This window comes from Corythoichthys intestinalis, chromosome 4 (genome assembly GCF_030265065.1).
Source record: "Corythoichthys intestinalis isolate RoL2023-P3 chromosome 4, ASM3026506v1, whole genome shotgun sequence".
NCBI lineage: Eukaryota > Metazoa > Chordata > Actinopteri > Syngnathiformes > Syngnathidae > Corythoichthys > Corythoichthys intestinalis.
This window is the reverse complement of record NC_080398.1, coordinates 50337615-50363271: the sequence shown is the minus strand read 5'-3', so window position 1 is coordinate 50363271 and position 25657 is coordinate 50337615. Positions and strand designations below refer to the sequence as shown.

At 37.9% G+C, this 25657-nt stretch overlaps 1 protein-coding gene and 2 long non-coding RNA genes across 3 annotated transcripts; all 3 read right to left on the bottom strand.

Annotated features, from left to right (window-relative positions):
* Positions 1–609: 609 nt before the first annotated feature.
* Positions 610–6882, bottom strand: LOC130914601 (uncharacterized). Its single transcript, XM_057833959.1, has 5 exons — positions 5375–6882; positions 5191–5268; positions 4512–4688; positions 1747–1821; positions 610–1399 (listed from the first exon to the last, which is right to left on the bottom strand). Exons 1-5 carry the CDS (start codon positions 6810–6812, stop codon positions 1185–1187), a joined length of 1983 nt encoding a protein of 660 aa, XP_057689942.1. The 5' UTR covers positions 6813–6882; the 3' UTR covers positions 610–1184.
* A 180-nt stretch (positions 6883–7062) lies between these two features.
* On the bottom strand, positions 7063–8319 carry LOC130914609 (uncharacterized). The gene is made up of 3 exons (XR_009062970.1): positions 8268–8319; positions 7612–7689; positions 7063–7367 (listed from the first exon to the last, which is right to left on the bottom strand). It is a non-coding gene; the product is annotated as an uncharacterized LOC130914609 (long non-coding RNA).
* A 6956-nt stretch (positions 8320–15275) lies between these two features.
* On the bottom strand, positions 15276–17933 carry LOC130914606 (uncharacterized). Its single transcript, XR_009062967.1, has 3 exons — positions 17845–17933; positions 15502–15664; positions 15276–15416 (listed from the first exon to the last, which is right to left on the bottom strand). It is a non-coding gene; the product is annotated as an uncharacterized LOC130914606 (long non-coding RNA).
* Positions 17934–25657: the final 7724 nt, after the last annotated feature.

Genomic DNA, 25657 nt, shown 5'->3' with positions numbered 1-25657 from the left:
ATGTTTTTGTGAAATTTGAAACCCATGACACACAAAATTGTCAAATATATGTGACATATAAAGACCAACTCATCTTGATTTCAGTATTTTTTCTCAAACGCCCCTAAGTATAAAATCTGATTAACAAGGGTTATGTGCTCTAATCAAATGACCTCAGACAGAAAAATTGGTCTTCACATGTTCATTCCACATGGGAAAAACTGGCAAAAAAGGGTGTTGAAGCTTGTGGCAAAGCATCTTCGATCTTTACTTCACCTTCAAGTACAGTATATGTGGCATAGACTGTAAAGACCAACTCATCTTGATTTCAGAATTATTTTCCTCAAACACCCAAAGTATAAATGTGATTAACAATAGTTATATGCTCTAGTCAAATGACCTCTGACAGAAAAATATGATATTCACACGTTAATTCTGCATAGGTAAACTGGAGGTGTTCAGGTAGAAAAAAGTTGAAAACGGGATCTCAATCTACTGTTCTTCAGGTATCTCTATTTTTGCTTTTATGGTCAAATGTGAATTGCACACTGGAGACAGTAATGATGATCAAAATCTCAAATTATTTCAAAATGTATAACAATGATTAGAATGACTATTTAATGCCATTTATATCTTTATTAAGGACATTTGTTTTTCCATTTATGTCTGAACCAACTTATTAAATTTTCTTGTCAGATCTGGTTTATACAAAGCAAGCTGAGCAAAGTGTACTAATTGCTGACAAGTCTGACACATGTCATTTAAAGTGTGTACAGGTCATAATAACATCGCTTGTAAAGGTAAAATTTAAACTCAAAATCTAATATCCCTAACTTTTTGGGAGTATATATTTTTTTTAACAGTAATAAACATTGAAACGTAACACATTGAAAATCAACCCCAGCCTCACCCTCCGCACATGTTTTTTGAGCTTATTTTATCTGATATTGAACTGTACCTGTATGGTGGACCAAAGCTGCCAAACTTAAAAGGGAAAAAATACAATCGAAAAAAATAGTGACTATAAATGAAAAAACAAGAAATGAGATCTAAAAATACCCAAATATATATGGAAATAAATACATAATTAAATACAAGTAAAAAAACAATATAAGAAAAAAAAATGAAATAAGATTTAAAAAAACAAAACAAAACAAAAAAGGTCCTCCATATACAGTACCTGGGCCAGATCAAATGATTAAGCTCTAATTATTCATCTTTCTCTTTAAGGTTACTATTCTGTTGTGAATGTAGTATTTAATAGCAACCCAGTCTCTCTCTTTCAGAGCTGCTGGCTCAGCTTGGAGGCAAGCCTCACAGCTCTTTTTACCTGGTACTTTCAGGTTGCTTATGAAATCCAACATGTGCCGCTCAACAGCTTTCACTTCACCCTCTGTCCACTTACTTCTCGCCTTTCCACCTATGAAAAATTAAAACAAAAGAAATTTTCTTTATAGTGATATAATGGATTTACCATTATGAAAAATGCGTGCTAGGATTGAAAATTCATTCATCCATTAATTTTCCGAGCCTCTCATCCACACAAAACTCGCAAGAGTGCTGAAGCCTAACCCAGCTAACTACAGGCAGCAGGTGGGCTACACCCTGAATCAGTTGCCAGGCAAACCCAGGGCACAAGGGGACAACCATGCTTGCACACACTAATACCTAGGGACAATTTTGAGCATCCAGTCAGTCAACAATGCATATTTTGGGGATATGGGAAAAAAACGGAGTAACCGAAGAAAAACAGAAAAGCTCTTTAACCTTGCTTCTTCTTGCTGGAGCACCTTGACCGTGGTTGGGGTGAACTCGGTTGAAGTGCTGTCCTTTGCTGGGAATCTGAAATTAATATATATATCAATAGAATATGCAATTACTATTAAAAAAATAATGGGCTTTTACTTGTTTTTGGTATTTGGTGCCCTTTATACAGTCCTGATCAAAATCTTAAGACCAGTGAAAAATATGGCAAGAATTTGCATTTTGCACTGCTGTATCTTAGGTTCTAAGTAGTGTTTCAAAATGCAAAACGGAGAAATGAGAGCAAGAGACAGTAGCCACGTTTACATGCTGACTTTTATTCATACCGATTCAAATCATTCCGAATGGAAATTTCAGATCAGCTGTTTACATGTTACTTCATCTATTCCGATCCAGCGTTTACATGTGTCTGCCTTTATTCCGAAAGTACGTTTGACAACTGCCGTCTGACATGCGCAGATTAATCAAAACAAAGCGTCACATTGCAAAACATGGAGATTGATCGTCAGAGTGCTGCTGTTTTAACTTTTACCCACTTGTTGTGTTTGTGGGGTCGTATCCGCTTCTGCTGTTTTGCTCTTTTGCCTTGTAGTAGCCGGTTTTCAGCGTTTTCCACCGGTTTCTAATCTGGTCAACGCTCCGGTCTATTCCGGCTTCGGGTAACCTCTCGTGAACTTTTTTAAATAGTTTACTGTTCCTCGTTTTACGCCCGTCTAAGCGAGCAATTATATTCAATTCTTTTAAAGTTTGAATTAAATACAAACTTTCCGCCGGACTCCAATTAGGTGCGCTGTGCTTGGAAGCCATGTTGCAAGTGACGTTACTTACGTCACCAAGTGACATCACCACGTCAGTACGGAGCATGTGCAGAAAGAACGCAACCAGACACCATTCCGCTTCCCTGTTTACATGATATAATTTTACTTCTAATCGGTTTGGGAAAAGGAATATTCCACCCCTGTGAAACGGAATGAAATTCCATTCAGTTTGGGCCTGTTCATTCCGAATGAGGTGTTTATATGGAACACATTTATTTGGTTTGAACCTCTAAACCGATTGTAATTGGAATATTTGGCTCCATGTAAACGTGGCTAATGTTTTGAGCAGGCAATTTATTGAAAAGAACAATATAACTGAAATAGGCTGTTCATCAGCTGATCAAAAGTTTAAGACCATAGCTAAAAAAAAAAAAACCCTAAAACAGAAATTAAAGTCTCAAAAACAGACTCAGTAATGAGTAGCCCCACCATTATTGTTGATCACTTAAAAAATTTGTGTTGGCATGCTTGATGCGAGTGTTTCCAAAAGGCTTGTAGGAATGTTGCTGCAAGTGGTGAACATGGCTGTCCATTTTTGTAAACTTCCCTCGCCATCCATCCCCAAATGTTCCCAATTGGATTTAGATCAGGGGAACATGCAGAATGATCCAAAAGAGTGATGTTATTCTCCTGAAAAAAATCCTTTGTCAGACAGGCATTGTGAATTGCAGCATTGTCCTGCTGAAAAACCCAGTCATCACCACACAGACGAGGGCCCTCAGTCATGAGGGATGCCTGCTGCAACATCTCCACGTAGCCAGCTGCTGTTTGACACCCCTGCACAACCTGGAGCTCCATTGTTCCATTGAAGGAAAAAGCACCCCTGATCATAATGGCGCCCCCTCCGCTGTGCCATGTTGAAAAAATCTCAGGTGGCATCTTCCTGTCATGCCAGTATCGTTGGAAGCCATCAGGACCATCAAGGTTAATTTTTTTCTCATCAGAGAATAAAACTTTCTTCCAACTTTGAACGTCCCATGTTTGGTGCTCCCTTGCAAAGGCCAAATGGGCAATTTTGTGGCGTTGAAGGAGACGTGGCCTTTGAAAACATTTTTGGTTTTTGAAGCAGTTCCTTTGCAGTTGCCGCCTGATAGTTATTGGGCTGCAGTCAGCACCAGTACTGGCCTTAATTTGGGATAAGGATCGTCCCGTGTCTTGACGGAAAACCCTTCGGATCCTCCGGCTCAGTGCCGTGAGATTTTTTTGGGTCTACCACTTGATTTTTTTGTTCCATAAATCTCAGGATCTTTTAAGAAATGCAAAATGACTGTCTTACTGCGTCCAACCTCAAGAGCGATGGTATGCTGTGAGAGGCCTTGTCTATGCAGCTCAACAATCCTGCCATGTTCGAAGGCAGTGAATTTTTTTGCATATCCCATCAAGAGGTCTTGACAGTGTGATTACTTGACAGAAAATGACATGAAATCCAAATTTTTGCACAGATTTTGGCTTGTAAAGGATGTGGTCTTAAACTTTTGATCAACTGATGAAAAGCCTATTTCAGTTAAATTGTTCTTTTCAACAAATTGCCTGCTCAAAACATTTGGTCTCTTGTTCCCATTTCTTCTTATTGCATTTTGAAACGCTACTTAGAACCTTCTTAAGATACAACAGTACAAAATGCTAATTCTTGCGATTTTGTAACTGGTCTTAAGATTTTGATCAGAAGTATATGTTATTAATTTTTGTTCTTCCAAGTGGTTGAGAGAGAATTCTTATGACTTTGAAAACAAGTGAACTTTTCTCGTTGTCTTTAAAAACATTTTACCTGTAAAACCCAACATGAAAGCCTGTGTTATCTGCCATTTGAACAGCAGTCACAAAAACACAACTTAACATCTGCTAAGAAAACTAGAAAAATCCAGTTCAAAAGTTCAGTACCCTAAAACCTAAAAATTAAATGATTTGGATGACTGACAATATTTACATGGACTGTGAGGAGAATAGTACCATCCATGTTGTCAAATGATGTCGAAGCAGGTATGTCTTCCATGTCACCAAACAAAGTTGAGGCAGAAGTGTCTTCGATGTTATTGAAAGAAGTTGAGACAGCAGTGCGATCCATGGTGTCCGGCATGGTTGAGGCAGGCACATGGCTTGGGTGTCCAAAGGTCTCAGTTCTTGAGCCTAAAATGTTTATTATATAATTTAATTAGACTTTTTAGCATTTCATTTGTATGTGACATTTACTAGTTTTTTTATTTCTACCCTCTAGACCAGGGGTGGGCAAACTATTACACAAAGGGCCGCAGTGGGTGCGGGTTTCCGTTCCAACCCATCAAGAGGAAACCTTTTTACCAATCTAGTGTCTTGCAAGCGCAATCACTTGATCGCAGTCAGGTGCTTCTTGTTTCAGCAGAAACCTCATTGGTTAAACTGTCCTTTCTGGATCAGTTGGAACAAAGACCAGGACCCACTACGGCTCTTGATGCCCACCCTTGATCTAGACTTACTGGTTACAATATCTTCATCTTCAATATTTTCAGATTTGATTTGCACCATTTTACAGCTGATGTCTACCGTTATCTCATTATGATTTAAATATAGTTGTTCCTAAAGCCTAATATTAAGATGTCTCTTTACTCTTATAACCTTAACATCTAAACAAAGATTATGAGGGCCAGGTTACCTTTTTGTTCACGAAGGTCAGTGGTCATTTCTTTGCTCGAATCATAATCATCATCATCATCACTAGTGGGTATGTCATCTGGGTTGATATAGAACATACTCAGGACAAAGCATTTACATTCATGGCAAAACACAAAAATGCAAATATTGAGTCTTTATAAACAAAATTTTTAAAAAAAAATCACCTTCAGGATTGATCTCAATATCATCCAGCCCTTTTCCCTGAAAGTCAGAGAGTTGTCCTTTCTCCATTGCCATCAACAGTTTGCTGACTTTTGCAAGCTGCAGGGTACTGTCTGGGAGGCGGTAAAATTCTCGGTGGACACGGATGTCGTGTCCGAGAAAGGTGGCAAGTTGATCCATTTCATTTTCTTTTAGGTTCAGTACTGTAGACAAGGTGGCAACTTGCTTCCTAAGTTTTGTGGAAGTGAGTGCTTCTGGGTGTTTTGCACCACATTGGTTTGCAAACTTGTGGAGGCAATCACAGCCTCTGTAATGTGAAAGTACAATTGGACGGGCAAACAGGTACACATTTTTTGTGTCGACTTGACAATCATTTCTCTTGTTCACAAGGAACTCCATTGCAGAAATCATACTCGGGGTGAGAAGCACAGGTACCATTCTTGACCTTTTACCACGGATCTCAACTCTGTCAAAGTGCTTTGCAAGCTTTCTTTCTAACTCGGAAAGACACATCATAATGTCCGGATTCAACTCTGCGCGATTCCGGGATGTGAAAGACTGGAGGTCCATTTTTGAAACTTCCCCTTGCCTTTTTCTGTTAAAAAGTATAACTTGTGTCAAAGTCACCTTAGCAAGATTTCCATAGGTTATGCTGTTGGGTTTTTCCTCCAAGTCCTTCATACACTTAGCTGACTCAGTAGCAAGAAAGTTGTGCAGCAGTGAAACATCTTGTGTAAATGGTAAAACCTGTGGTTTATTCCACTTCGCTTGTTGAAGTGTACCCAATGCGGAAGCAGAAATGGTTTCATTCCAATTGTTCTCATATAGAGTAACAAACTGCTTGGCTGACTCTGCAATACTACTACAATTTGCAATAATGGCACTGCACTGCACAATGCCTGCAACTTTGGCCAAACTGTGTCCTAATTTCAGAGCCAAGGATGGAGTTTTATAAGAGTTGCTTTCCAAATCATAACCTGCAACAGCCCTCACTGCTTGGATGACATGGGGGAAGTTACCCGGCATAACAAGGTCTTCTGTGGTTTTCAACGGGGTTATAGCTCTTGCTGTTATCAATAATCTTGCCATCTCTCTCATTTTTTGGCGAATGTAGTCATTTCTTCTCTCTTGTGGTTTTCTGGCATTGTATAATGACTCACCAAGGGAAAGGATGTGTCTTTCACTCCTTACTACAGAGGAAATGTTGTCCTGGTTCATTTCACAAGCAATCTTCCAAACGGCTTCACTGACTTGTTCAGGTCTCGGTAAGACCAGCTGAATTCGTTTTTGCCCAGCCGAAGGTCCCACCTCAAAAGACTTCTGAGGGCAGTTTTTCACATGCCTCCAAAGGCTAGCTCTTGCATATAGTCCTTGACAAAACCTGCAGTGACGGTAGCCATCAGACTGTGTTGTCTTTTTGGGTCTTCGACAAGCAACCATTTCCCCAGCACCACAGTTGATCACTCTGGCATTATGAGTAAAATTTCCCTTCTTCTTAAGAAAGCGTAACAAATCTCTTCTTTCTCGGGACCTTTTATCGTAACTTAAAGCCTTTGCAGCATCAGGCTGTGTACTGTGGGCAGATTCAAGGTGTCTTGCCAACTTAGAAATGGGCTTTTTACAATAAAAACAATGCTGTTTTTTGTTGTATTTGCTTTGTTTTGATGTCCTTGGCAATGGTGCGACCGTTATGGGCTGGCTAATGTATGATGTGTTCCCTGAACAATTAGCATTGCAACTTGTCACTGAAGTGCAATGATTGCTGCTTCTCGGTGATGAACCTAAACTTGTAACTATCGCTGAACTGGAGATTTCCCCACACTGTTCTGCATCCATCTCCAATGGCACATTCTTAATCACATTTTGGGGAGCAAGAAATTCTGTAATGCTCAGATCCTTACTGCAAACACTTCCATCTGAGGAATTCCCACTTGAGTCTGGAATATAGTCGATGTCTTCATAATCTGTACAATCTGAATACGGATCAGGAGAGCTCTGAAAGAAAATAGTTTTTCTTTCTGTTTTCTTCCTCTTTTTCAATTTACATTAATATATATTTTGGATATCTATCAACACCCACTACTGCAATTCCATAACACTTGAGCATTCAAACTTTTACAGATAACATTGAAAGTAATATTTTGATTCTGATACAATTGTTTCTTTTTCCATAATTGACCATATAATCATCAAAGAACCCGACATTCTGGACTAATGTATATTAATGCTTTGTAATTACCTGTTGAGAAGATATGGTAGCGTTCTCAAGAAGTTCGTGGTCCCTAGAAGGTTGAATGAGGATATTGATGCTTGTTATCTAAAGCAAACAAATACAGTATTAGAAATATTATACAACATACACAATACGAGGAACTTGACGATGGTTGAAAAGTCCATGTTCCTCTCATCTTAATAATCTTTACTTGTCAAAAAAAAGCTCTAAACCAACATTAAATGTGAATTGATTAAATGTAATCGCCTGTTGGAATTACACATGGTTGCTACAATAAAAGACATTTCAATGTCAAAAAACTTCTGTACTACGGCGTCAAATTCAATTGTAAAGAATAAATATTTAAGCGAACATTATCCACTGAAGGCTCTAAGGTCATTATGCTAGAATAAAGAAATTATTTATGCTGTATCACGCTGAAGACCAACAATACAGGACATGGTAGCAGACACTCACAGTGTTTGGTTGAGACAATATGAGGACATGAGTTAGGCTCAGACAAAAGATGTTTCTAAAAACACACTAGTTTTCCCACTCAAACAATATCAGGACGTGACGAAGGGTAATAATTAGAATCCATTTTCCTGACGTCTAAATCTTGTTTTGATGTCAAACAAAGCTGTAAACCAACACGCAATTGTGAATTGATCAAATATAATCACCTGTTGGAATTCTCTCTTGCTCGCTTCTTCATTTTCACTTTGTTGAGTCAGGATCTCAACACATGGTAGCTATAATAAACAAAAATACAGTGTCAGATAACGTTTATACTATGGTGCTAGACTCAGTTATAAAGTAATAAGTAAATATGATAGAGTGAACATGGTTTACAGAAGGATCTGAGGTCATTATGCTAGATTATAGAAACTGTTTACGCTGCACCAACAAAATAGGGACATGGTAACACACACTCGTTCTTGGATGAGACAATATAAGGACATCAATTTGGTTCAGAAAAGAGATTTTTCCTGAAACACACTAAAGCTTTTCACACTAAAACAATATCAGGACGTGACGAAGGGTAATAATTAGAATCCATTTTCCTGACGTCTAAACCTTGTTTTGATGTCAAACAAAGCTGTAAACCAACACGCAATTGTGAATTGATCAAATATAATCACCTGTTGGAATTCTCTCTTGCTCGCTTCTTCATTTTCACTTTGTTGAGTCAGGATCTCAACACATGGTAGCTATAATAAACAAAAATACAGTGTCCGATAACGTTTATACTATGGTGCTAGACTCAGTTATAAAGTAATAAGTAAATATGATAGAGTGAACATGGTTAACAGAAGGATCTGAGGTCATTATGCTAGATTATAGAAACTGTTTACGCTGTACCAACAAAATAGGGACATGGTAACACACACTCGTTCTTGGATGAGACAATATAAGGACATCAATTTGGTTCAGAAAAGAGATTTTTCCTGAAACACACTAAAGATTTTCACACTAAAACAATATCAGGACGTGACGAAGGGTAATAATTAGAATCCATTTTCCTGACGTCTAAATCTTGTTTTGATGTCAAACAAAGCTGTAAACCAACACGCAATTGTGAATTGATCAAATATAATCACCTGTTGGAATTCTCTCTTGCTGGCTTCTTCATTTTCACTTGGTTGAGTCAGGATCTCAACACATGGTAGCTATAATAAACAAAAACACAGTGTCAGATAAAATTTTAAACTATGGTGCTAGACTCAGTTATAAAGTAATAAGTAAATATGATAGAGTGAACATGGTTTACAAAAGGATCTGATGTCATTATGCTAGATTATAGAAACTGTTTACGCTGTACCAACAAAATAGGGACATGGTAACACACTCGTTCTTGGATGAGACAATATAAGGACATCAATTTGGTTCAGACAAGAGATTTTTCCTGAAACACACTAAAGCTTTTCACACTAAAACAATATCAGGACGTGACGAAGGGTAATAATTAGAATCCATTTTCCTGACGTCTAAATCTCGTTTTGATGTCAAACAAAGCTGTAAACCAACACGCAATTGTGAATTGATCAAATATAATCACCTGTTGGAATTCTCTCTTGCTCGCTTCTTCATTTTCACTTGGTTGAGTAAGGATCTCAACACATGGTAGCTATAATAAACAAAAACACAGTGTCAAATAACATTTATACTATGGTGCTAGACTCAGTTATAAAGTAATAAGTAAATATGATAGAGTGAACATGGTTTACAAAAGGATCTGAGGTCATTATGCTAGATTATAGAAACTGTTTACGCTGTACCAACAAAATAGGGACATGGTAACACACACTCGTTCTTGGATGAGACAATATAAGGACATCGATTTGGTTCAGACAAGAGATTTTTCCTGAAACACACTAAAGCTTTTCACACTAAAACAATATCAGGACGTGACGAAGGGTAATAATTAGAATCCATTTTCCTGACGTCTAAATCTTGTTTTGATGTCAAACAAAGCTGTAAACCAGCACGCAATTGTGAATTGATCAAATATAATCACCTGTTGGAATTCTCTCTTGCTCGCTTCTTCATTTTCACTTGGTTGAGTAAGGATCTCAACACATGGTAGCTATAATAAACAAAAACACAGTGTCAAATAACATTTATACTATGGTGCTAGACTCAGTTATAAAGTAATAAGTAAATATGATAGAGTGAACATGGTTTACAAAAGGATCTGAGGTCATTATGCTAGATTATAGAAACTGTTTACGCTGTACCAACAAAATAGGGACATAGTAACACACACTCGTTCATGGATGAGACAATAGAAGGACATTGATTTGGTTCAGACAAGAGATTTTTTCTGGAACACACTAAAGTTTTTCCACACTAAAACAATATCAGGACATGACGAAGGGTAATAATTAAAATCAATTTTCTGACGTCTAAATATTGTTTTGATGTCAAACAAAGTTGTAAACCAACACACAATTGTGACTTGATCAAATGTAATCACCTGTTGGAATTCATTCTGGCTCGCTTCTTCATTTTCACTTGGTTGAGTCAGGATCTCAACACTTGGTAGCTATAATAACCAAAAATACAGTGTTAGATAACATCTATACTATGGTGCTACACTCAGTTATAAAGTTCTAAGTAAATATGATAGTGAACATCATGTACTGAAAGATCTAAAGTCATTATGGTAGACTATTGATTGATTGATTGATTGATTTTATTTCGAGCAATAACAACAAAAAACAAAAAACAACAAGTATGGAAAAAATAAAATACAATAAAAAATTAAACAGTCATGATGAATGTAACAAAAATTATAACAATACATACACGTGTAGCTCGAAAAGGAGTGGGAAGAAGCCGAGCTTTTTGAGTCCCACCCCCATTTCACTCCAAAAATTCCATAGGAATGCAGTCACTTCCCTACAACAGCTGTACTAATCATAATGACTACATTGATAATAATAATAATAATAATAGTTGCAGTAATCATAATAACACCGATATATATATACGCATAATATATATATATATATATATATATATATACATATATATATGTACATATATATACACATACACACATATACATACACATCACTAATAATACATGAGTAACTATTACATATGTACAAAATATTATCCATAAAACATGTAATATTTCTGCATACACCCAAGACTATTAAAGACCTCTTTCTGTATATCGTGACCAGACCTGATGTTTATACAGCAATTTGAATTTCTGAATACTTTGACATTGCTTATAATGTAATCCCAAACTGTTCCAGAGTTTTACCCCACATACAGACACGCAGAATCCTTTAAGAGTAGTACGAAATTTTGGTTGTGAAAAGTTGGCAAATCTTCTCAAATTATGAGATTGCTGTTGCACTGTAAAAAGACATTGTAGATTGAGGGGCAATAACTTATGAAATGCTTTAAATAAAAATATTGATGTGTTGTATTTCACAAGATCATTAAATTTCAACAGTTTTGATTGAGTAAATAAATCATGAGTGTGATCTAAAAAACCCACTTTATGTATAATCCGAATTGCTCGCTTCTGTAATGTAATTAATGGATATAATGCACTTTTGTAAGTGTTCCCCCATACTTCGACACAATATGAAAAGTATGGGAGTACCAAAGTGCAGTATAAAATCCGAAGTGCATTTAAATCAAGGTATTGTTTTGCTTTATTTATGATTGACAGGCATTTGGAGATTTTGTTTTTCGTGTATCTGATATGGGGTCTCCATGACAGCTTGTTATCAATTATAACGCCGAGAAATTTAGCTTCATTTACATTTTCAATTGGTAGACCTTCAATTATTATTTTCAACTCAGAATTAGCTATTTGATTACCAAATAACATTGCCTTTGTTTTCTTAATATTTAGGGATAATTTATTTATATCCATCCACTTCTTTATGGCTTTTAGTTCCTTATTAACAGTAGTTACTAGCTCGCTGTAATTATCACTACTATAGAATATGTTGGTGTCGTCAGCAAATAAGATAAGTTTTAATGCACTGGATACGTGGAAGATATCATTCATATACACAATGAAAAGTTTTGGTCCCAACACAGACCCTTGAGGGACACCACAGCTAATGTGAAGTGTGCCAGATATGTTCTCGTCCATCTTAACATATTGTACCCTTTCTGATAAATAGCTTTTCACCCAGTCCCCAGCCACACCTCTAATTCCATATTTTTCCAACTTATTTAGTAGAATTGAATGATTTATTGTATCAAACGCCTTTTTAAGGTCAATAAAAACACCGATGGCATGTTTTTTCTTGTCTATAGCAGTCGTGATTTCTTCAAATGCATCAATTATTGCCATTGATGTCGTTCTATTGGCTCTGAAAGCATATTGTCCTTCATGTATTATCTGATGTTTGTCAAGAAACTTTTCAAGTCTGGAATTGAAGAGTTTCTCCAAAATTTTTGAAAACTGGGGCAGCAGAGAAATCGGTCTGTAATTGGAAAAACAATGCTTGTCATCATCTTTGAATAATGGGATTACTTTGGCAATTTTCATCTTTGCCGGAAAACAACCAGATTGAAATGATAAATTGAATATGTATGTTAGGGGTTTTGCAATGTTTAAAATAACTCTTTTAACCAAATTCATATTGATATCATGGCAGTCACTATAGAAATTGTTTATGCAATACTGCCCTAATAACCATTAACACATTGGCATGGTAGCACACACTGTTTGGATAAAAAAAAGTTGGATGTTCAGACAATGAAGACTGAAGACTTCTAAAACACTCTCAAGTCCTTCAGGCTTAAACAATATGAGTAGAGGACGACGGGTGCTAACGTGTGTCCAACTTCCTCTTGTCTTTATAGTCTTTAGTTGTGAAACAAAGCTCTATACCACCACGGAAATGTGAACGGATCAAATGTAATTACCTTTTGGTATGATGCAGATGATCTCAGACTCACTTCTTCGTTTTGTATTGGTTGATTTTGTGTCTGCAATAAAACAAAAAACAGTATCAGAATAGTTTAGTACCATAGCACCTGACTATTCTATTATGTGATGTTCACACTTGTGTTTGTGAAAATTATTCACAGAATAGTTTGGGTTATACGGACATCCATTAGTTTTACAATAAGATATCAAACACGCAAATTGTTCTTGCTAAAATAAAAAGAGAGCAATGTGATGGAAATTAACTCCATTTCATTTTCTTAACTTCTCATTGTTTTTTTTTTCTTGTGTGTGGTTTTTTTTCTTCGTTGTTTTGTTTCAGACAAAGCTGCCAAAAAACACACATGTGAACTGGGCAAAAGTAATCACCTGAGGAAATGATGCATATATCTGACTCTGTTCTTGGTCTCCTGTGGCCTATACTACGAAGCCGGTTTTCTGGCTTAGCAGGGTAACTTCGAGAGTAACTTTATCACGTGCGACGTAAGTTTGCGGCTATGCGAGACTACGAAAGGTGGATATGTTGGAACCGAGAAGTGTTGCCATGGCAACACACGCCACACGCCAAACCTGGTCGTGTCAGAGTTAGATCTTGCTTAACATCAGGATTCCAATTAACCACGCTCTATTTAAACAGCACTCCTCCGCGCACGTGTCCTCCTGACAATGACAGCGTACTTGGACGACCCATACGACATTGGCGCGCGGATTGTGAGGGGCTCTCTCCGGAGGGCACGGGTATTTCGGGACCGCCAGAATGCGCTGGCGTACCCGGAAGATGTTCTCCATGAAAGATAAAGATTTTCAGCTGAGGGAATTCTTTACCTGTGCCAACTGATCTAGGCAGACGTCACTAATGTAACCCGCCGAGTCAGGCCCTCACAACCGCGCAGATTGTGTGTGCCTGTCCGTGCGCTCTTTCGCCAGGGACAATATATGTATTCCATCGGTGATGCTGAATATCTGCGTAAGAACACTGTATGCCGTGCGATTCGGAGTGGGGTATGGAAACATTGAGAAAACTTGCGTTTTTTTCTGCCAACTCGAGGAGATTAAATTAAATGTCAAATCCACTGATAGGACAGACGCACAAATATAAAATATATAAATGTGTATTGAATATGCATCTTACAGTCTTGTTTAACTGTGAAAAATCGTTACAAAAGACGGGCTTTTATTTACGCAACAACGCATGGCATCCCCGCATTTCCTTCTTCTTCTGAGTCCTCACAAATATAACATAATTTTTTTTTTTTTTTGTCGGGCTCGGGCCTGCAAATCAAGTTTATTGATCGGACTCGGGTCGGGTCGGGCTGGATTTTTTAGGCCCAAACTAAAAAAAAGAACATACGTATTCGTACAGTCAAGGGGACTAAACATATAATCATCCTGTTTCGTGTGGTGATGCGTGACAATTATTTCTTACTGTTAATGTACCAAATCTTATTTTATTGTCCTGACAGCAGGCTTTATTTCTTTTCATGGACATAAGTAAACTGGCATATTGATGCATTCACAAATCACACGATCTGTAAATTCGCTGTCAACAGACCCGTTGCGCTCTACTCGCCGAAGCGGTGTTGGATTTCGCGTTGAGGGTGGATTTTAATTCCTCATAATTCCGCATGATCATCGCGCATTCCTCCTCCGTGAAGTAAGGTGCCCGTGCCATCGTCACAAGTAGTGTTTGACTCTGGTCACCGCCCCCTGTTATGTGAACGCGCAGTAACTCTGACTGGGTTGACACAGGTTCGACTAATCAACCTCATAATCAGCGTCGTAGCACCGATTGACCACAAACTAGACAACCAGGTTTTGTCAACTCCGGTTACCCGATGGTAAACTGGATTACTTCTGGGGAGGTTGAACGCGGTTCGTAGTATAGGCCACAGAAGGCTGAGTAAGGGTCTTAACACTCGGTATCTGTCACAATACAGTATCAGAAATATTCAGTCAGAAAGCATCTGATTAACTCTTAAATTATTGGTGATTCTTGTTTCGTTTACTGAAGGATCTGGGCTCATGCCAGACATTAAAAACATATAACTGTACACCTGTAAAATCCATGTATGTGAACTTATCTTTATCAAGGATGTACTTTTAAAATCGGATCGCCAAAAGAGAGCGAGAGATGTTTTTTTTTTTTTTTTTTAAATAATCTAACAATTAATCAGTTTCGTTGTCTATAATTGATTAGCAGTATTTCCTTACCATTGCTCGCCATGGCCACTGACATTCACCATAGTCATAGGTTATTTCATTCCCTGCTTGGATGTTTTCAAGAGCAAACAAGCAAAGATGTGGTTTACCCTTTATGGTCAACTTTTTCATTCTGCAGTTTGGGCCTTTATTAGCATCATTCGCCAATCGGCCCATTGAGTCATCTTCACGTGAGGCATCAATGCTGAAATTGAACACATCGCAAATGTTTTTTCTGTTTAAACCTTAATGTTAAGAACAAATTTATATTTATAAAGTCCTTTACTTACCACCACGTGCTACCATTCCATTCAAAATCAAAGAGGAAAGAATTTTGTTTTTCTGTGTACTTTTTCTGCCTCTTCTCCCGTTCATACTGTGAGATTAACTCCCCACGGTACTCCAACACAAAGGATCCCTTTTCAATTAGTTCATTGGTAAATACACCACGTCCTAATAGGGAAAAAAATCCTTATTAGTGTAATGTAAAACAACCTAAATTAAGTTGAAACTTAAACTTGAAACCATGAAAGACAATGTGGAAAAAAAACCCAGAAAATGACATTGTTTGATTTTTAAAGAATTTATTTCCAAATTACAGTGGAAAATAAGTATTTGGTCACTTAGAAACAAGCAAGATTTCTGGCTGTCAAAGAGGTCTAACTTCTTCTAACGAGGTCTAACGAGGCTCCACTCGTTACCTGTATTAATGGCACCTGTTTTAACTCATGCATCCATCCATCTATCCATCCATCATCTTCCGCTTGCTCCGGGGTCGGGTCGCGGGGGTTTTAACTCATTATCGTTACAAAATACACCTGTCCACAACTTCAGTCAGTCACACTCCAAACTCCACTATGGCCAAGACCAAAGAGCTGTCGAAGGACACCAGAGACAAAATGGTAATCCTGCACCAGGCTGGGAAGACTGAATCTGCAATAGGTTAAACTAACCCGTAAAGAAATCAACTATGGGAGCAATGATTAAAACATACAAGACCACTGATAATCTCCCTCGATCTGGGGCTCCATGCAAGATCTCACCCCGTGACGTCAAAATGATAACAAGAACGGTGAGCAAAAATCCCAGAACCACCTGGGGGGACCTAGAGAATGACCTACAGAGAGCTGGAACCACAGTAACAAAGGCTACTATCAGTAACACAATGCGCTGCCAGGGACTCAAATCCTGCACTGCCAGACGTGTCCCCCTGCTGAAGAATGTACACGTCCAAGGCCGTCTGCGGTTCGCTAGAGAGCATTTGGATGTTCCAGAAGAGGACTAGGAGAATGTGTTATGGTCAGATGAAACCAAAATAGAATTTTTTGGTAGAAACACAGGTTGTCGTGTTTGGAGGACAAAGAACACTGATTTGCATCCGAAGAACACCATACCCACTGTGAAGCATGTGGGTGGAAACATCATGCTTTGGGGCTGTTTTTGTGCAAAGGGACCAGGACGACTGATCTGTGATCAATGATCCCAAAACACACAGCCAGGGGAACAAAGGAGTGGCTGTGTAAGAAGCATTTCAAGTTCCTGGAGTGGCCTAGCCAGTCTCCAGATATCAACCCCATAGAAAATCTGTAGATGGAGTTGAAAGTCCGTGTAGCCCAACGACAGCCCCAAAACATCACTGCTCTAGAGGAGATCTGCATGGAGGAATGGGCCAAAATACCAGCAACAGTGTGTGAAAAGCTTGTGAAGAGTTACAGAAAAGGTTTGGCCTCCGTTATTGCCAACAAAGGGTACATAACAAAGTATTGAGATTAACTTTTGGTATTGACCAAATACTTATTTTCCACCATGATTTGCAAATAAATTATTTAAAAATCAAACAATGTGATTTTCTGTCCCCCCCCCCCCCCCCCCCCCCACACACACACACACACACACATTCTGTCTCTCATGGTTGAGGGTTACCCATATTGACAATTACAGGCCTCTCTAATATTTTCAAGTGGGAGAACTTGCACAATTAGTGGTTGACTAAACACTTATTTGCCCCACTGTAATTATAAAAATTCTAAGTTTTTAAATTTATGTTAAAGACTGCCTCTTTTTTCCTCCTCAAGTTCTTAACTGACTATTGTTTGGTCAATTAATCAATTAAGCAATATTACCCAAACACTTTTTTATGGGCACAGATGATTTGATACGCATTTTATACATTTCAAATGCATGTTATTTTATCCCCAAAATTCATGAAGAGCAACGGCTGGAATGGCTGGAATTTTGCCAATGTATCCTGTTGATACTGTAATTTGTGACTTTTCCAGCCCCAATAATACGTTTTCAAATAAATGGATTAGTGACAATGCCAGTCAGTCACTCATCCAGATGTTATCAACTTATTTCCTTCCTATGTTTTTTTGTGAATGTGATTTCATTAATGATGACATTGTTTTAGATATTTAATTTGGATAAATGCTTATACGGTATGTTTGATTAAAATTATTATTATAATCATGAATATGTACATATAAGTGAAAAATAGTTTTTTAATGATAAAAAAATTCGCAATTTTCCAATTCGATCACCTCATTTAGTAAATAATACCTCATAAAAGATACTTATAAGTGATCTCCATGCATTAAACACAGGAACAATACTTTATGTATTTCAGTACATACCTTTATAGTCATTGATCCACTGGACTTTTAAGCAAGGCCTGTCAACTCCAGATAAAATAAACCGAGTAGCCTCAGATTCAGGACTGAGCCTGGCTCTTCTTTTCATCATGCTCATCACCATGAAAATATCTACAAACATTTATAAAAATTACAGATTTCAATAAATTTGGTGCGAAGGCCAAAAGACAAGGGAACATGTTTCAATCTGTTAACAGCAAAACATTACATAAAGTATTACCTAATAAAGTACCAACAAATCAAACAACTGCCATACTTCAATTACCAAAGTATTTTACTTCCACTACACGTAATGAGTAATTGATATACATATGCATTAGCTGTATTTATGTTGGAAAATATCAGCTATGATATATATTAGTTAATATATATTATAGCTGATATTTCTGGTAAATATATAGTATTATCTACTGTTAATTCCAATACATCTTTTTCCTGCAATAAATTTTGGTGACCAGTTAAATGACATTGCAGCTTAAACACAGCAGGTCTATGAGACATTTGTATGGTGAGCTAGCTAGCACATACTGTAGCTATCTAATTATTTCCAGCTAGCACGGGTGGGAAATGTTGAAAAAAACAGTTACTTTTAACACCAACTTCTACTCTCTGTTACTTCTGATACATGTAAAGCAATGACTTACCATTTATTGGGCAGACATTCCACAGTTTGAGTCCAAACTCCAGAGCATGTTATTTGGCCTCAATTTAGCAGGCTAGCTGGCTAATTAGCCAACCTAGTGTCAGCTGCTGTGCGTGTAATATTGAAGAACACTGCATAAAGAAGCTTTTACTCCTGAAGTGGATGTAGGCTTGGTTAGCCTAATAACTATCTTACCCTACTAGATGTATTGTCACTCAAAACTAGAATCTGGTTGTGTCTTTTTCAGAGAATTTACTATGGTGTGACTGCAGGCCTATCTTAATCCCGCCTCACCTGTTGTAATGTGTTTGTGAGTCAAAGAAAAGTGAAATATGAGGACCTGTGCAGTGACGTCACTGAAAGTGTGTGAAAAGTGTGTTAAAGTACAGAAGATGGCCACTAGGTGTTAAAATAAAAAGTGAGTCGATTGTTAAACACACTTTCACACTGAATTTCCCAAAATTATGACATTTTAGGACATGCGTTTTTTTTTGTGTGGGAGCATTCTGGGAGGCCTCCCGGTGTCGTAGACGGCGTGGAAAAATGAGGACCCGAAAAATGTCCTTATTTTTCCACAGGTCCTGAGAGTGAAGGTGTGTTATCATAAAATTGTCCTGATTTGTCATGAAAACAAACGCACACACACACACACACACACACACACACAGCTGGGATGCCTGAATGTACGAGCATGGGCTAAGCCACTGTCCGAGCAAATATCTTGTAAGTTAATTTTATTGCTGACACTGTGTTTCGGGGTCAACAACATTTTTGCCCCAGCCACAAAAGTCAAACTCCGACTATGGGAGATGGACGTTCAAAAAACTAAAAACCTAAAGTAAAAACCTATGTGAATACTTTGATTTATAAGTCATGTTGCCAGTAAATACCGCCATTTAAGATGATTTCAGCCAGCTGAGCCAGCAGCACAAAAAAACTATACTGCGACACGGCTATTAGTGGAGTGTGTTAGCGTTGCGTCCTCCAAAATCAGCTCAAATGGGCTTACAATGAGGGTCAGAGGAGCATCCCCTGAGTTTTAATGGATTGGGAAAGGTCTTCATGAAGTTTTATGACGTACTGTAGCTGGCCACGTCACATTCACACCATCAGGAAGCACTTGCACAGAGGTACCATCAGGAAGCACTTGCACAGAGGTGGGTAGAGTAGCCAAAATTTTTACTCAAGTAAGAGTAGCATTAGTTCCAAATCATGTTACTCAAGTAAAAGTAAAAGTTGTCATCCAAAAATGTACAAAAGTACAAGAAAAGAAGTATTTGTTGAAAAGAATACTCAAATAATGAGTATCATTGTGAGTAACAAACAGCTTAGAATGTCAGATTTTTCTTAATATAATATTCATTCATTCATTTTCCATGCCGCTTTTTCCTCACGAGAGTCGCGGAGGTGCTGGAGCCTATCCCAGCTGACTACGGGCAGTAGGCAGGGGACACCCTGAACTGGTTGCCAGCCAATCACAGGGCACAAGGAGACATACAACCATTCACGCACACACTCATACCTACGGACAATTTAGAGTGTTCAATCAGCCTACCATGCATGTTTTTGGGATGTGGGAGGAAACCGGAGTTCTCGGAGGAAACCCACGCAGGCACGGGGAGAACATGCAAACTCCACACAGGAAGGCCGAAGCCCGGGATTGAACCCTTGATCTCAGAACTGTGAGGCAGATGTGCTTACCACTCAGCCACCGTGCCGCCAAATATAATATAATATAATATAATATAATATAATATAATATAATATAATATAATATTCATTCATTCATTTTCCATGCCGCTTTTCCTCACGAGGGTCGCGGAGGTACTGGAGCCTATCCCAGCGAACTACGGGCAGTAGGCAGGGGACACCCTGAACTGGTTGCCAGCCAATCGCAGGGCACAAGGAGACATACAACCATTCACGCACACACTCATACCTACGGACAATTTAGAGTGTTCAATCAGCCTACCATGCATGTTTTTGGGATGTGGGAGGAAACCGGAGTTCCCGGAGGAAACCCACGCAGGCACGGGGAGAACATGCAAACTCCACACAGGAAGGCCGAAGCCCGGGATTGAACCCTTGATCTCAGAACTGTGAGGCAGACGTGCTAACCACTCAGCCACCGTGCCGCTTAATATAATATTATATTATATTATATTATTAATATATTTATATATATATAATAATATATATATTATTATATTATATATATTATTTTTTCAGCCAACTTAATCTATAAGAACAGTTATAATTATGCTGTATAATAACCTATTACATTACCATTATAGGCCAAAAAGATGACACAAAAAGTGGCAAATTCAGACCAGAACAACACTTGAAACATCACCTGTCCTTTAATCTTATAACATTAGTAACCATTTTATCTTGTGCCTTATTGAGATAATGTCAACCATTAGTTTTTTGGGACCACATTACCATGCTGATACACTATTTTGAACCACTTTGGAATTGTTTTGATTCCCTTTTCCCCGCTTACGCACTGTTGATTTATCAAATTTTGACTAAATTTAAATATAATTTTCTTGTAGGAAAAAACCCATCACCTGTCCAAAGATCCTGAGCGCCCTCTAGTGGAGAAAAACATTGTTACCTTTGATTGGTATAATGCAGTGCTTCTCAATTATTTTCTGTCACGCCCCCCCAAGGAAGACGTAAATGTTTTGCGCCCGCCCAAACTCTCTGCCGCCACTGTAAATAGTATCATTTGTCTATAAAATTACTATTATAAATACGCATCTGCCTAACATTGTGTCCTTTTTTTCTAATAAAGGAAAAAAGTAACATAGATCAACTTATAATAAAGTATAACTTTATTAATATTGTTTTGTTTGTAACAGAGAAGACTTGACGTGCATCAATTTGCCTGAATTTTAAAAAAAGTCACATCCAAACTATAAAAAATACACTCACATTTACATTTTTGTACATTTTTGACCATTTGATACAGGAAAAAAATGTAGTAAAATCAGTAAATAATAACAAATTAAAATTGATTAGAAACATTCACTCATGAGGACAATATGCCAAAAAATTTGACCGAAAAAAAGAAAACTGAATTAAAGAAGAAAAAAAAAAGAGTGTCCTTGGACAGGACAGTTTTTATTTTTGCTGCTCACAGTATTTACCTCCTTTGCAATGGTGTGGAGTTATTTTGCAATGAGCATGCTAACAATGCTCACTGGATTACTGATATAACACTGACAAAGCAGGACGATTGTTGGCAATATTCGGCACGTTTTCACTGAAAAACAATCAAGCGGCTTATCAATGAGATTGGGGTCTAATGTCTTTAAGTGGCGTCTTAATTGATTTGCCTTCTGGCTGTCCGCTATAATTATTTTTAGACACAGTAAACAGTGGTCTTTCCTCATCACCCACTGTATTAAAAGTCAAAGCTAAAAGGCAAACGGCACGAAAAAAGCGCATTCTCGGCGGCCGAGGTAGAACCGTAGGTGAGGGCGGTCGCCGTGACGATCCCAAGCCGAAAATGGCACTTCTCGGGCGGCGACGTGAGAACCGGACAAGACAGTGGGTCGCTGCGTGAGTGAGCCCGGTCGGAAAACGGCTTTCGAAAACGGCGGTGGCACACTGCTCTTCATATCTGTTTTCTGTGTGTGCTGAGTGCTCTTCCTTAGTTCAAAAATACTGCGCGCACTCTGAAAATGAGAGCGCCACTGCCACCTACTTAGTGGATGTGCAAGTACACTTTATTACAGTACGGCAAAAAACAAAACAAAAAAAAGCATGTTCCCCGAGGTCACATGCGCGCCCCCTGGCATCGCTCTGCGCCCCCCCCGGGGGACGAACCCCACTATTTGAGAAGTACTGGTATAATGGAGCATGTGGTTATTGTTGGGACGTCTCTTTGGTGAAAATGAGAGAGCCTCTGGCAGCATCTCTGGCAAAAATAAAGTCAATATGTAGAATAAAAAGGAAAATTGTGATGACTCTAGTGTAGTCCAAAATAGCGGAGTAGGAGTAGTGTTTGTTCTTCACAAATCTGCTCAAGTAATAGTAAACAATATTGCGTTGTAATACTCTAAGAAGTACTTTTTTTTTGTTTGTTTTTTTCAAAAAATTACTCAAGTAAATGTAACGGCGTAAATGTATCGCGTTACAACCCACTTCTGCACTTGCATGTGCACACTATCGTCAAATCTTGAGTGTTTCATAAATATTATTGCCTGCTGTGAGGACATGTATCTTTTCATGGATTCGTGTCACATTGGCAACATTTGTCAGCCCTTGGTGTAAACCAAAGTGGGGTGATATTTCCCTAGGTTTGTGTAAATGTATTTCTATGTATCCGCAATCGTGGTTAAAGTGTTCAGATCGACGGTAAGCGGATAGGACGTAGGAAACACTACAGCAATCCTGGATATAGGAAACAAAATAAAGAAGTTATCTTAGCAGTGAAATGTGCATTTGAATACAGAGAAGATGGCAAATGGCACAGGAGCTAAATATTTACTGGTCGAGACCAATTTTTATTTTATCGGTGGTGAAGAATTCAAATGTCATTCACAGAAAGGATGCACACACTGCAGGAATTATGATTCAGTGAAAAGCCGACTTTCTGCTAAAACGGCAGAGGCTGGCTATTTTAGGTCAGGTGAGCTGATCTGGAACTGAAGGAAGTTCCTCTGGGTGTGAGCTTGTTATCACAGGGTCAAGAGGAGAAACAGCTGAAGTGGATATTTTGCAAAATTGTTATTTTACTTAATATGACTTTGTTAACATTACATATTATTGTATAGCCATTCAAGGCATGGTACACATTGTGCCAAGTAAACAGTCATGTCTTGATTCTATATCTTACATAGTATATGGTGTACCATTTCTTTAAAACAAAGCTAGTGTTCCAACTATAAAAAAGAAACGAGGAAAGACAATGGAGAAATTGTTTATGAATGACAATAAAACAGACTAGAGTACAATGATGACTCAACTATGAACTAACTTTAAATTAGTTATTTACCGGGTTAAACTTTTTTGACCACAATTGATGGCAAAACTATTGTTTTAAATTATGAAATAAAAATACACTAAAATGTGTTTTGACAGAACAACCAATAAAATTTATTTGGTTTGGCACTCATCACAACAAGACCATGGAATTGTGATAAATGGAACATGGACTGACATTGATTAAACTTGGATAGTGAAATGTGCTGTAGAACCAAATGGAGCATATGTCTCAGTATCGGTGAAATCTGACCGGATGTGATCACTTCACCTCCTGCCCACATGCAGTCACTAACCCAGACAAAACCACTGGTGGAACTTTGTGTGTGCCTGTGAATTGAGGGGATATACTTAGATGTCAGCATGTAGCACCAAAGGTCGTAAACAAGATCTGGTGTGTTTTCCAATTCTGAAGTTTAGTGGTTTCTGTCAGCAGTGTAAAGTTGTGTTTGAAAAAAAGAAGAAAAAAATATTTCTTTGAAAATAATAAACGTGACCCGTGTGTCACCAGTGCATATATTTTCAGTTCATTCCAGAATTGAAGAATAGTTGTGGCATCAACATTATGTAAAACAGACCATTAAATTGAGAAATTTCCACCATAAAAATAAGTTTATAATTAATCATTGGCAAACTTTTTTCTGAGAAATTGATTTTGGCATACCTGCTGTCACGCAACCCTAATACAAATATTCATATTTCTCTTTTACACTTAAAAGAAGGTACATTTGATTTGAATAGTGACCTAATTTCGATATATCTCTTATTATAATAAAACACATGAACAAATTATCTTATCATAATAAAACACATGAACAAATTAATCAGTAAACGTCTTTAATGGTTTTTCTTGCCATCGGAGGAATACAGTGATCCCTCACTACTTCGCGCTTCGAACTTTGCACCCTCAGTCCATTGCGGATTTTTTCAGTTAAAAAAAAATAATACGGATGAGCTGTCTCAAGCTGATCGCGTAGACTCACTCTCCCTGCTCCTTGTTGTTCAGGCAATGCAATGGAGCTTCTTATTAAAGTTAACGATGATTGATAGACGCCTTATGTTTGATCTTGCCACAGTTCCCTGGAAGCCTCAGCATCAAAGTGCCGCGTGTGTCAATCATCGTTTAACTGGTTAAACAGTTGCTGTTTACTCATTGTGTGTAAGTGAGGAAATGGAGCAGATTTGAGTGGACTCACGCAATGAAGCATTTAACTCATTTGCTCCTAAAAACGTATGTATACGTTCTATTTTTAATTGTTTCAATGTCCCAAAAACGTATTTATGCGTCTTTTATGTTTTTTTTCGCAAGAGACATCTGTAGGTTCTGATGCAAGTTTGCTCCAAAGCACAACGCTCAAAATCCATTTTAAAGCAATAAAACTGGCCACTGGAGGGCAGTAGCACATTTGGTAAGAACTCATATCGGACCATTAAACGAAATGAATGAAGAGAAATAGTCAGGAAATGGAATTTGGAATATGTAAGAAGCGTGAGTAAACTGTGGAGAACGATGTGAAACACAACACATGCCCCACACAAGTTCCCTTGTTGAATTCTGTTATGAGGTAGTGGTCACTACAATAGAAAGATTAAAAAAAAAATCTATCTTGATGAGACAGAAAGGCGGTGATGAGGGAAAAATTTACCCCGTCTGCCGATACAGCCACAGCCACCACAGCGTCATCTCTCAGTTCAATAGTTTAGTTATGTGAAAATAAATCGTTACTTTGCTATCAAAAGCTCTATTTGTCTTGTTGTTTGTTATTTTGTAGAAGGAAAACATTATTCCGATGTTTGGGATGTCACAAAGCAAAAAATAGCTGTGTTAAAGTCAAAGTTACTGTATGTTTGAAATGTATGCTTTTACAAAAAGCTCAATTTCTCTGTTTTTTCATCAGAAATTGGAAAATTGCTCAAACTAAGCTATTTTCTAATGCTGATATCTAAAGAATGGAAAAAGATATGAACTTACTTTTTTTCCTGCTGAAAGAAGAGAGTCTGATCTTTCTTTTAGTAGGTTCCATGTTTATATTATAGACCCTACCCACCGACGTCACAAAATCACGTGCTTGCTGTATGGTTCCGCCCACTTGTCCGTCATTTTGTGTCTGTATTATCAATGGTCTCAATTGATCGAGCAATTTATAATGCATTTCATGG

What these genes read in the sequence shown, in the direction of transcription:
- LOC130914601 (XM_057833959.1), bottom strand. Translation starts at nt 6,812, where the DNA reads ATGGTTGCTTGTCGAAGACCCAAAAAGACAACACAGTCTGATGGCTAC. An exon ending in TATTGAGATCAATCCTGAAG is followed by an intron (nt 5,269 to 5,374) that starts GTGATTTTTTTT and finishes ATATCAACCCAG; the next exon opens with ATGACATACCCACTAGTGAT. An exon ending in ATCATTTGACAACATGGATG is followed by an intron (nt 1,822 to 4,511) that starts GTACTATTCTCC and finishes TATTAATTTCAG; the next exon opens with ATTCCCAGCAAAGGACAGCA.